At 41.6% G+C, this 11827-nt stretch overlaps 1 protein-coding gene across 4 annotated transcripts in view; it reads right to left on the bottom strand.

Annotated features, from left to right (window-relative positions):
• Positions 1 to 838: 838 nt before the first annotated feature.
• Positions 839 to 11827, bottom strand: part of ufsp2 (ufm1-specific peptidase 2) — a 94835-nt gene continuing 83846 nt past the window's right edge. For all 4 annotated transcript variants that reach the window (XM_041186904.1, XM_041186903.1, XM_041186905.1 and 1 more), the window contains 2 exons: positions 10867 to 10991; positions 839 to 1254 (listed from right to left, as the gene is read on the bottom strand). In XM_041186904.1, the coding sequence (XP_041042838.1) occupies positions 1171 to 1254; positions 10867 to 10991 (209 nt within the window). In that variant the 3' untranslated portion in view covers positions 839 to 1170. The remainder of the gene's footprint in view (positions 1255 to 10866; positions 10992 to 11827) is intronic.

The raw sequence follows: 11827 nt of genomic DNA, 5'->3' as shown, positions 1-11827 counted from the left end.
AAGTGTAGCTGGTACATTGTAGGGAAACACAGAAGTTGGTATGCATAGCATGATCTCACAAAAAGCAATGAAATAAAATGATCACACAATCCGTTTTGGTGATATTATCTGAAGGATAAATTTTGGTCAGGACATTGGGAGAACTCTTCCATCCCCTTCAGATAAAGTGCAACAGGTTTTTTACATGCACCTGGGATAGCAGGCAGGGCCTTGGTTTAGCATCCTACCTGAAAGATAGTACCATCAACAATATAGCATTCCCTCAATGCACTGAATCCCAGGATGCTACTGGAACAGGTTAGCAGGAGGAAATGCTCAAATCTTCATGTCAGAACTATAATTTACATTTCAAATCAAAACAGTAAAATATCAAAACCTTTCTGTAAAAAAGCAGAGTTCGTGATCAGAAGAACTACACTTTTCTCCATTTTAAAATCACTTTTACACCACACTGATATATCTCATTGATTTGTTTAAAAAGGTTTTACTAATCAAGATTTCTTCTGCCACCTTAACTTCTGTCTCAATCAATCTAGTTGGGAACAACTTTCACTAGGTACCTAGATAAGTAACATCTTATTTATTCTTGTGTAAGTTTATTAGGGAGGGCTATGAGGAGCTGGCAGTAAAGAGGAATTGAAGCCTGGGGCAGGTCAGCCACGATCTTATTGAATGGTAGGGCAGGCTTGAGGGGCCGAATGGCCTATTCCTGCTCCCATATCCAAGGTTCTAAGTCTGCTGAAGGTGCTTTTGCAATGTATAAATACAAACGTATCAACAATAATTCCTGCCTCCATCTTCAAAGGTTTCTTAAGTTTTAGTAGTCTCTTTGATTCCATAGATTTAACATTTTATTAAAAGCAGATAGATTGATAAATACACCTGCAAAATAGTAAACGTCAATCGTCTTTCAATAAGTATCCGCAACCTGAAGTGTAAAGAGCATTTTTACAGTTTTTCTATCCTGCATATGAAGCTATTTAAGCAATAAAATAGAACATACATTTAGCTGCTGTTTTTATTGCAGTACTATGTAAAGCATATATGACAAAATTCAATTTCTCATTTGGTTTGAAGAACAATCTAGATTGTAAGGGTCCTGGTCATCTGAAAATTCTGTTCCTTTCCAAGCACAGCTTTATAAGCTTATGTACTCAAGCAATGGTGGCTTTAAACACCCTCTGGTCTCTGAGGCAGGCAGATGTTGTAAGGTTCCATCTGATCCCAGAATTCTTCTCCTTTCCACTCGACAGCCTGAGATATACAAGATAAATGGTTGCTTACAATAAATATGAATTCAAGTTGTAGAATCATCCTATTTTTAAATGTGCAATGTTGTTTTTGTAGCTGAATTAATGATTAGAATAGAAGCTACTGCCTTGTCACTTTTGTGCTGCCTTTAATCTATTCAAGAAACTTAACATTTTCACATTGCAGTTTGAATAGGGAGAGAGAAGGTGAGAAGGAAGGCACCCAGGCCTCCAATCTTGTACAGAGTGCCCAAAACCCTTCCAACAACTGAATCTCACACCAGACTTCCATCAACATATGACTTTTCATACATAAAGACTGCCACAAATTCAGCAGAGCTTAATCTAGAGATATAAATAGATATATTGAGATGAAACCAGCTCACAAGATAGGCATAATGCATTCTTTGTGCAAAGAGACAGTACAGTACATCGAAGCACTCAGCAATTCTCTATTGCAACTGAAAATAAACAGCAGCTCTTTAGCCACACACCACAATGCTCATTTGGATGAGAAGGTATAGTGGGCTTTTGGAGCACCTACGGCCTCCTTCAGTATCAGTCAGAAACTGACCCAATACAGCAGGCCTTTATTCTCTGACCTGCTTTCTGAGTGACTTGAGTGAGTCAAGGTTGCTGACTGGTACTCAGCCAATTCATCACTTCCACTAGCATCTTGGCTCTAGAACAGGTTTCAATCAAGGTTGACTGATCCTGAGCCCACAAACTTATTAAATTGATATACCTTTCCTGGAGGCTAGCCCATTCTTACTTACCCCTATGTGTCCAATTTAATTATGCTTATATAAAATATCTTATATTGACTTAGATGAGTAATGTACTCTACACAAGATCACCATGCTACATTACACTTCGCATTGATGGAAGGATTCAGAATAAGAGGCCACAGATTTAAGGCAAAAGAAGCAATGGTGACACAAGGAAAACCTTTTTCACACAGCATAGTGTTTAGGATATGCAATGCACTGCCTGAAGGTGTGATGGAGGCATGTTCAATTGAGGCATTCAAGAGGGAATTTGATTATCTGCAAAGGTTGAATGTGCAGGACCACGGGGAGATGGCAAGGAGTGGCACTATGTGAATTGCTTCTTCAGAGAGCAAGCACAGACACAACAGGCAGAACAGCTTCCTCCAGCACTTAGTAAAACAGAAAATGCTGGAAATACTCCGTAGGTCAGGCAGCATTTGTAGAGAGAATCCGAGTTAATGTTGAATTTTATTTCAGATTTCCAGCATCTGGCAGTAATTAGCTTATGTATTGTTGTAGAGGCTGACATTGTTCTACATGCAACAGAGAAGTTTAAGAGGACATTTATTTGACAGATGTGTTTAAAGCTATGATGGGTTTTAACAGAATAAATAAGGAGAAATTGATTCCAGTAGCAGAATGGTCAATAACCAGAGGACATCAATTTAAGAAAATTGGCAAAAGAAGCAGAAGCAACATGAGGGGGAAAAAATTGTGCAGTGGGTTGTGCACTGTACAGATATGGTGGCCAAAGTACATAGACAATTACACTACATCAGAAAATTAAAATCCTTTTGAGTGGATCCTACAATCATGAAACGCTTCTATGCAGCTGTCGTTGAGTGCTGTCCTTTTTGGATGTCTGACCTGGTACTGTTGTCTTAAGAAGGTACAAAGATTATTAAACTAGGCAGGAAGGGTATTTGATCAGCAGATCTTTCTTGATGAAATCTGCCCTTAAAGAATTTTGACGAAAGTAAAGTGTCATGAACAATGAGAATCACCCCTTGTCTCAGTATTACTGCTAGTTACATTCAGAGAAAAGGCTACGATCCCTCAGGTGCAGGATAAATCAGTTCCTGAACTCATTTGTGCCCTTCTCTGTAAGAATTTTTAACGGAAGTTTGATGTTTAGATGAGGATATGTCCTCACGGTAGGACTCTGATAAAAATTATTCCAATTCATTAAAAGTAGATATTTTTATTTAAGTTGGACCTTTGTGATAGGGTAATTTTATTTCTTTTTACTATTCATTTATATATAATTTTAACAATTTAATTTCTGTATGGACAATAAAGTGAAAACTAAATTGAATTGCTGTGCCTGAAAGGATGGTGGAAACATATTCAATAATAACTGTCAAAAGGGAATTGTATAAATACTTGACAGGGAAAAATCTTCAGGGTTATGGGATTAATTGAACAGCCCTTTCAAGGAGTCAGCACAGGCACAAAGGGCCAAGTACGCTCCTTCTGTGCTGGATCATTCTGTGATTTTAGACAGTGAGAAAAGGAAAAGTTCATATAATTGTTTAGTAAAGCACTTGCAAAGCATTACTTTGTACTGCACTAAAAGCTACTGATGTTTAAGAATTATTTAAAAAATGTTACTGCTTCAATTCACTTCTGTTACTGTTTAATTTATTTGTTTGGCAGCCATAGTTCTAGTTAAAGTTCATGTAATACTGCTCTGCCAATGTCCAAAAAGGAGGATTACATGGGATAAAAATGGATGAAATAAAACAAACATGGTTCCCTGTTTAATCTCTGGGGACACACCGTGACTTTAAGTAGATACCTGGACAAAGCTCAAAACCATCAGGGCCATATTAAGCTAAAGCTCACCTAAAAATGTACTTTAGCACCTGAAGCAAAAAAAACTTCTAGCATTGTGAGATATATCACTTTTATTGGAGAAGCAACCAAAATCAATTCAAACATCAAAGCAGATTTGATTATTAAAAGCATCTGCATAAGAAATAGGAACAGTAGACGACCATTTGGCCCCTTGAGCCTGCTCTGCCATTCAATAGGATCATGGCTGATCTGTTTGTGTTTCAATTTCCAGATTCTCATCTAACCCCGATAACCTTTGATTCCCTTGCCTAACAAGAATCTATCTACCACTGCCTTAAAAATATTCAATGGCCCCGCCTCCACTGCCTTTCTGAGGCAGAGTGTTCCAAAGTCACACAACCCTCTGAGGAAAAAAAAACATTAGGGAGAGCCCTAATTTTAAAACAGTGCCCCCTAATTCTGGACTCACCCACAAGAGGAAACGTCTTTTCGACGTCCACCTTGTCAAGGCTGTTCAGGATCTTGTGTACTTCAATCAAATCACCCCTCACTCTTTTCACCTCCAATGCATTTACATCCTTCCTTAATAAGGAGACCAAAACTGCACACAATATTCGAGGTGCGGTCTCACCAATGCCCTGTATAACTGAAGCATAACATCCTTACTTTTATGTTCAATCCGTCTCACAATAAAGAATAGCATTGCATTAGCCTTCTTAATTCCTTGCTGTACCTGCATACTAACATTTTGTGACTCATGATAGAACACCTAGGTCCCTGTGCACCTCAGAATTATGCAGCCATTTTCCATTTAAGTAATACTCTGCTTTTTTGTTTTTCCTGCCAAAGTGAACAACTTCACATTTTCCCACATTAAACTCCATTTGCCAGATCTTTGCCCACTCACTCAACCTATCGATATCCATCTGCAACCTCCTCATGTCCTCTTCACAACATACTTTCCTACGTATCTTTGTGTCATCTGTAAATTTAGCTACCATGTCTTCACTCCCCTCATCTAAGTCATTGAAGTAAATCGTAAAAAGTTGAGGTCCCAGCACAGACCCTTATGGGACACCATTCATCACATCCTGCCAATCAGAAAAAGACCCATTTATGCATGCTCTCTGCTTTCTGCCAGCCAGCCAATGTTCTATCCATGCTAATATGTTACCCATTACACCACGCGCTTTTATCTTCCATAATAATCTTTGATGTGGCACCTTACCAAATGCCTTCTGGAAATCCAAGTACAGTGCATCTTCAGGCTCCCTTTTATCCACTGCGCATGTTACTCCTTCAAAAAACTCCAATAAATTGGTTAAATATGATTCTTCCTTTCACAAAACCATGCTGAAATTTTCCTATTGCCTTGAGTTCTTCTAAGTGCCCAGCAATAACCTCCTTCATGATCGATTCTAATGGCTTGACATCTGTCGTGGGCAAGTTAACTGGCTTATAGTTTCCTGTTCTCTGCTTCCGTCCCTTCTCGAATAGAGGGGTTATATTTGCTACTCTCAAATCTGAGGGAACCTTTCCAGAATCTAGCGAATTTTGGAAAATTAACACCAGCGCATCGACTACCTCATTAGCCACCTCTTTTAAGACCCTAGGTTGTAGTCCATTGGAACCCGGAGACTTGCCAGCCTGCAGCTCCATCAATTTGCTCAATACCCGTTTCTCTAGTAATTTCAATTTCACCAAGTTCCTTTCTCCCGTTCACCTCCTTTATTTGCAGTTTCTTGTATCCGCTATAGTGAACACAGAAGCAAAATATTTGTTCATTTCTTCCGCCATTTCCTTATTACCTACTATTAACTCCCCACTGTCATTCTCTAGAGAACCAACACTCACTTTACTTACTCTTTTCCTTTTTAAGTACCTGTAGAAACTCTTGCTATCCGGTTTTACATTTCTAGCTAGCTTCCTCTCATACTCTAATTTCTTTCTCCTGAGTAACCTTTTAGTCATTCTCTGCCGTATTCTGTCCAATCATCAGTCCTGCCACTCATTTTTGCGGAATTGTATGCTTTTTCCTAAAGTCTGTGGCTTCCCTTAACATCTCTAGTTAACCACAAATGGTGGGTCCTCCCCACAGAAGTTCTAATTTTTTTTTTTATTCATTCATGGGATGTGGGCTTTGCTGGCTGAGCCAGCATTTATTGCCCATCCCTAATTGCCCTCGAGAAGGTGGTGGTGAGCTGCTTTCTTGAACCGCTGCAGTTAGGTACACCCACATTGCTGTTAGGAAGGGAATTCCAGGATTTTGACCCAGTGACAGTGAAGGAATGGCGATATATTTCCAAGTCAGGATTGTGAATGACTTGGAGGAGAACTTCCAGGTGGTGGTGTTCCCACTTACCTGCTGCCCATGCCCTTTTAGGTGATAGTGGTCATGGGTTTGGAAGGTGCTGGCTAAGGAGCCTTGGTGAATTCCTGCAGTGCATCTAGTAGATGGTACATACTGCTGCTACCATGTGTCGGTGGTGGGGGTGTGAATGTTTGTGGATGTGGTGCCAATCAAGTGGACTGCTTTTTCCTGGACAGTATCCAGCTTCTTCAGTGTTGTAGGAGCTGGACTGATCCAGGCAAGTTGGGAGTATTCCATCACATTCCTTGCAAATGGTGCTTTGCAGATGGTGGACAGGCTTTGAGGAGTCAGGTGAGCTACTCGTCGCATGATTCCTAGCCTCTGACCTGCTCTTGTAGCCACAGTATTTATATGGCTAGTCGAGTTCAGTTTCTGGTCAATGGTAACCCCCCCAGAATGTTGTTAGTGGGGGACTCAGTGATGCTAAAGCCATTGAACATCAAGGGACGATGATTGGATTCTGTCTTGTTGGAGATGGTCATTGCCTGACACTAGTGTGGCGCAAGTGTTACTGGCCAAGCCTGGATATTGTCTAGGTCTTGCTCCATTTGGACATGGACTGCTTCAGTATCTTAGGAGTCGCGAATAGTGCGGAACATAGCGCAATCATCAGTGAACATCCCCACTTCTGACCTTATGATTGAAGGAAGGTCATTGATGAAGCAGCTGAAGATGACTGGGCCAAGGACACTACCCTGAGGAACTCCTGCAGTGATGTCCTGGAGCTGAGATGACTGACTCCAACAACCACAGCCATCTTCCTTTGTCCTAGGTATGACTCCAACCAGTGGACAGTTTCCCCGATTCCCATTGACTCCAGTTTTGCTAGGGCTCCTTGATGCCACACTCGGTCAAATGCGACCTTGATGTCAAGGGCAGTCATTCTCACCTCACCTCATGAGTTCAGCTCTTTTGTCCATGTCTGAATCAAAGCTATAATGAGGTCAGGAGCTGAATGGCGTTGGCGGAACCCAAACTGGGCATCAGTGAGCAGGTTATTGCTAAGCAAGTGCTACTTGATAGCACTGTTGATGACCTCTTCCATTACTTTACTGATGATCGAAAGTAGACTGATGGGGTGGTAACTGGCTGGGTGGGAGTTGTCCTGCTTTTTGTGTACAGGACATACCTGGGTAGTTTTCCACATAGCTGGGTAGATGCCAGTGTTGTAGCTGTACTGCAACAGCTAGGCTAGGGGCATGGCAAGTTCTGGAGAATAAGTCTTCAGTACTATTGCTGGAATATTGTCAGGGCCCATAGTCTTTGCAGTATCTAGTGCCTTCACATTCTGTGCCCCTGCCACCCTCAGTGCTTCCTCCAAGTGATGTTCAACATGGAAGAGCATTGATTCATCAGCTGAGAGAGGGCGGTAGGTAGTAATCAGCAGGAGGTTTCCTTGCCCATGTTTGACCTGATGCCATGAGACTTCATGGGGTCCAGAGTCGATGCTGAGGACTCCCAGGGCAACTCCCTCCCGCCTGTATGCTACTGTGCCACTGCTGGGTCTGACCTGCCGGTGGGACAGGACATATCCAGGGATGGTGATGGTGGAGTCTGGGACATTATCTGTAAAGTATGATTCCGTGAGGATGACTATGTCAGGCTGTTGCTTGAGTATTCTGTGAGACAGACAGCTCTCCCAATTTTGGCACTAGCCCCCAGACGTTAGCTAAGGAGGAACTTGTAGGGTCAACAGGGTTGCGATTGCCGTTGTCGTTTCAGATGCCTAGCTTGATGCTGGGTGGTCCGTCCGGTTTCATTCCTTTTTTATGACTTAGTAGCGGTTTGTTACAACTGAGTAACTTGCTTGGCCATTTGAGAGGGCATTTAAGAGTCAACCACATTGCTGTGGGTCTGGAGTCACATGTAGGCCAGACCAGGTAAGAATGACAGATTTCCTTCCCTAAAGGACATTAGTGAACCAGATGGATTTTTATAGCAATCGACAATGGTTTCATGGTCATCACTGAACTTTTAATTCCAGATTTTTCATTGAATTCAAATTCCACCATCCGCCGTGGCGGGATTTGAACCCAGGTCCCCAGAGCATTACCCTGGGGTCTCTGGATTACTAGTCCAGCAATAATGCCACTACGCCATTGGCAAATAGCACAATTTTTAAAAAATGAATTCTTTCACGGGATGTAGGCATTGCTAGCTGGGCCAGCATTTATTAACAAATTCATAATTGCCCCTGAGAAGTCGGTGGTAAGCTGTCTCCTTGAATCGCTGCAATCGATGTGGTGTAGATACACCCACAGTGCTGTTACAGAGTTTCAGGATTTTGACCCAGTGACGGTGAAGGAATGGTGATATAGTTCCAAGTCAGAATAGCGTGTGGTTTGGAGAGGGACTTGCAGATGGTGATGTTCCCCTGGGCAGAATTTTTAGGTCGGCGTGTGGGCACGTCCAACCTGATCAGACGTGAAAACATGCAAGATGACGTCAGGTGAGCATCCCGACATCATCCTGTGCTCATGAGATATTTTGGCTGGTGGGCACGCGCACGTGTCAGAAGCACGCCCGCCAACAATTAAGACGACAATTAAAGTTGGTTGGGTTCCAATTGTCCCTGATTTTTTGTGGTCCATTCCAACCTTACAGTTGGCGGGTGGGTGAATCTGCCAGACGGACTTTGCATTTTTGATGAAGCCACATCCAAGAGTGGGATGAGGTTTCCATTATTAAATTTTACAAAATCGTTTGGACAGAATTTTCATCTTGTATATGTTCAGGTGATTTTGACGCTTGGGCATTTTTTTCTGGATTTTAAAAACTTTTATTGGTTTTAATGTCTTCGGCTCCCTGAGACAGCTGTCTACCTTCAGGAAGCTTTCATGCAGCACTCACCCGCGCTTACATCAGTGTCCGCCTTCCTCCCACCCCACCCCGGCAGTGCCGAGCATTTCAGCACACTCGTGTTGGCTGGCCGTTAGTTGGCCGGCCAGCATGAAATCACGGTCAGAAGCTGATTGCAGGCGGCAGTCCTTTCCCCGGTTGCTCCTGGGCCCACCTATCGCGTCCAAACACAGACCTAAAAATCCTGCCCCATGTGTCTGCTGACCTTATCTTTCTAGGTGATAGAGGTCAAGAGTTTGGGAGGTGCTGTCGAATGAGCTTTAGTGGGTTGCTGCAATGCATCTTATAGATCGTACACACTGCTGCCACTGTGCATCGGTGGTGGAAGAAGTGAATGTTTAAGGTGTTCGGTGGTGTGTCAATCAACTGGGCTGCTTTGTCCCTGATGGTGTTGAGCTTCTTGAGTGTCCTTAGAGCTGTACTCCTCCAGGCAAGTGGATTGCATCGCACACCTTACTTGTTCCTTGCAGATTTTGGACAGTCTTAGGGGAAATAGGAGGTAAGTTAGCATCTGTCAAACTTGCTCTTGAAGCCACAGTATTTATATGGCTGGTCAGGTTCAGCTTCTGGTCAATGGTAACCCTCAGGATGTTGATAGTGGGAGATTCAGTGATGATCACTTCACTGAATGTCAAGGGGAGATGTTTAGATTCTCTCTTGTTGCAGATAATCATTAGACTACCACTTATTTAAAGAAAAACTTCAGTTCCCATTCCCTGGCTAAAATTGGCTGGCTGATGTTCTCTTCTTCCTAAGTCTGGATTAGTGGGTTCCACTCAATATTCTGCCTCTGCAGTTATCTCCACAGCCTTCTTTCTAGAGTTGCTGTTTTTTCTCTGATTGATTGCAGCATTTGAGCTTGATTTGCAGGCTTCATAAACTACCATCTCACTTAAATCAACCAAAAAGCAAACAGACTTTTCCAACCCCAAGTCCCCAAAATTTGAAATGTTAGAGTCAAAGAATCATGTGCATGTGTGTGTAAACAAAGAACTGGCCCAGAAATCCAAGGCCCAGTTCTGGTCATGTCTTGGATATCTCTTACTTGGCTGTTCAGGTGGCACATACAAGAGTTAGCTGGGCAATCAGATCCTGAAGTAAGGTCACTGATCTGAAACATTAACTGTATCTCTCTCCACAAAAGCTGCCAGGCCTGCTCAGTATTCCCAGAATTTTCTGTTTTTATATAAGACGTCCAGCATCTGCAGTACTTTGCTTTTTGGGTTGAGTATCAGATGGCAGAGGAAATAGGTTTCCTTTCTGTGAATGATTCAAATTCTGAATGAAGGATTATCGACTTAGTGTTATCCTAGTTCAGTGCTTCACAGACACTGCCTGACTTGATGAGCATTTCTAGCATTTTCTATTTTTTCAGATTCTGCATGAACCCTGACGAGTGGAGTTGAATTAAGCAAAGCCATCCTGCCTTCAAAGAAAACATTCCCTGACAAAATGTATAAATTTAACACCTGGTACCACAATGTACAGCAGTATTTTTCATTTTAACAAAATAATAGAAAGTTAAAGTTAGGATATACATCTCTCAGCATCAAAACCTCCTGGTCAGATGAAAGTTAAGACCGTCCAACCAGAAGTATGTAAAATGTATAGCGACAATTGATGTAAATCAACTGAACACAGTGTTTGCTCCTGAGATGAATCTTTTTTAAGGCAACTTAATAAAAATTTTCAACTGATAAATCATTTCTCTATTACAAATTATTTAATAACATCAGCAGCTAATTTGATTCCAAAAGAAAGCCCTGTTTAAATTTAACAGTTAGGAAAATAATTTGTGCTCTTCCTTTCCCACACATACCCTTTCAACTACACTGGCCCAGTCATCCACTCCAGTGTAGTGCGCATCCAAGACAAGGAATTTTGCTGCTCCTGTTTCTTCATTCCATGCCACTCCCAGAAGAGTATGTGCTAGAGGTTCACCACCTGTTTATAAAGCAACAGCATCAATAAAGTCAGAACAGAAGTTAAAGAATCAAATGCAAATATGTGGCTGCACATGCCAATAGATTATGTCCTGCATTTAAGGACAGTATGGATATATAATTATATTTTAATCCACATACAAACGTGCAACTGTTTAAAAAAAAAACTTTTATCAGTTTGAAAAGTTAGCAGTCAGAAGAGACAATTTAGCTCTTTTTTCAAGAAATAGTTTGTTTTACAGATATAACATGCAATTGTACATACCATATCCTAACTCACATCGAGTCCCGTTCACCCAACACCCCTGCACTTGGTGAACTACATTTGGCACCTGGTCTGACAATACCTCTATTTTAAAATTCACATGGGCGCTTTCAATTCCCTCCATCATCTTGCCCTCCCTATCTCATTAGTCTCTTTCAGCCTTCCACGATTGCTGCACTTCACCAATTCTGGCCTCTTGCAAATTCCCCAATTTTTAATTGGTTCACCATTGGCATCCATGCCTTCAGCTAAAATAAATATTAAAATTCATCACAACTCTAGCATTTCAAGCTTCATAATAATGCTGGTATTTTGAGATTATATCAAGAACTGTTAAATAGAACTTTTGATCCTATTTTTGAAGTGGTTAAAAATCAGTGTAAATAAAATTCCTGATCTATTGCACACCTTGAGCAACTCCATTTACTTCTATGAAGCAAAAAAAAAGTCACGTGAAAAACATTTAATTTATTTTTTACAAATTCTGTCACAGGGTGTGAGCATCGCTGGCTAGACCAACGTTTTTATTGCCCATCCCTGATTGGCCTTGAGATGGTGAGATGCTGCAGTCC

This window comes from Carcharodon carcharias, chromosome 4 (assembly GCF_017639515.1).
Source record: "Carcharodon carcharias isolate sCarCar2 chromosome 4, sCarCar2.pri, whole genome shotgun sequence".
NCBI classification, from domain to species: Eukaryota; Metazoa; Chordata; class Chondrichthyes; order Lamniformes; family Lamnidae; genus Carcharodon; species Carcharodon carcharias.
Note: the sequence above shows the minus strand (reverse complement) of the source record. Positions and strands in the feature narration are given on the sequence as shown.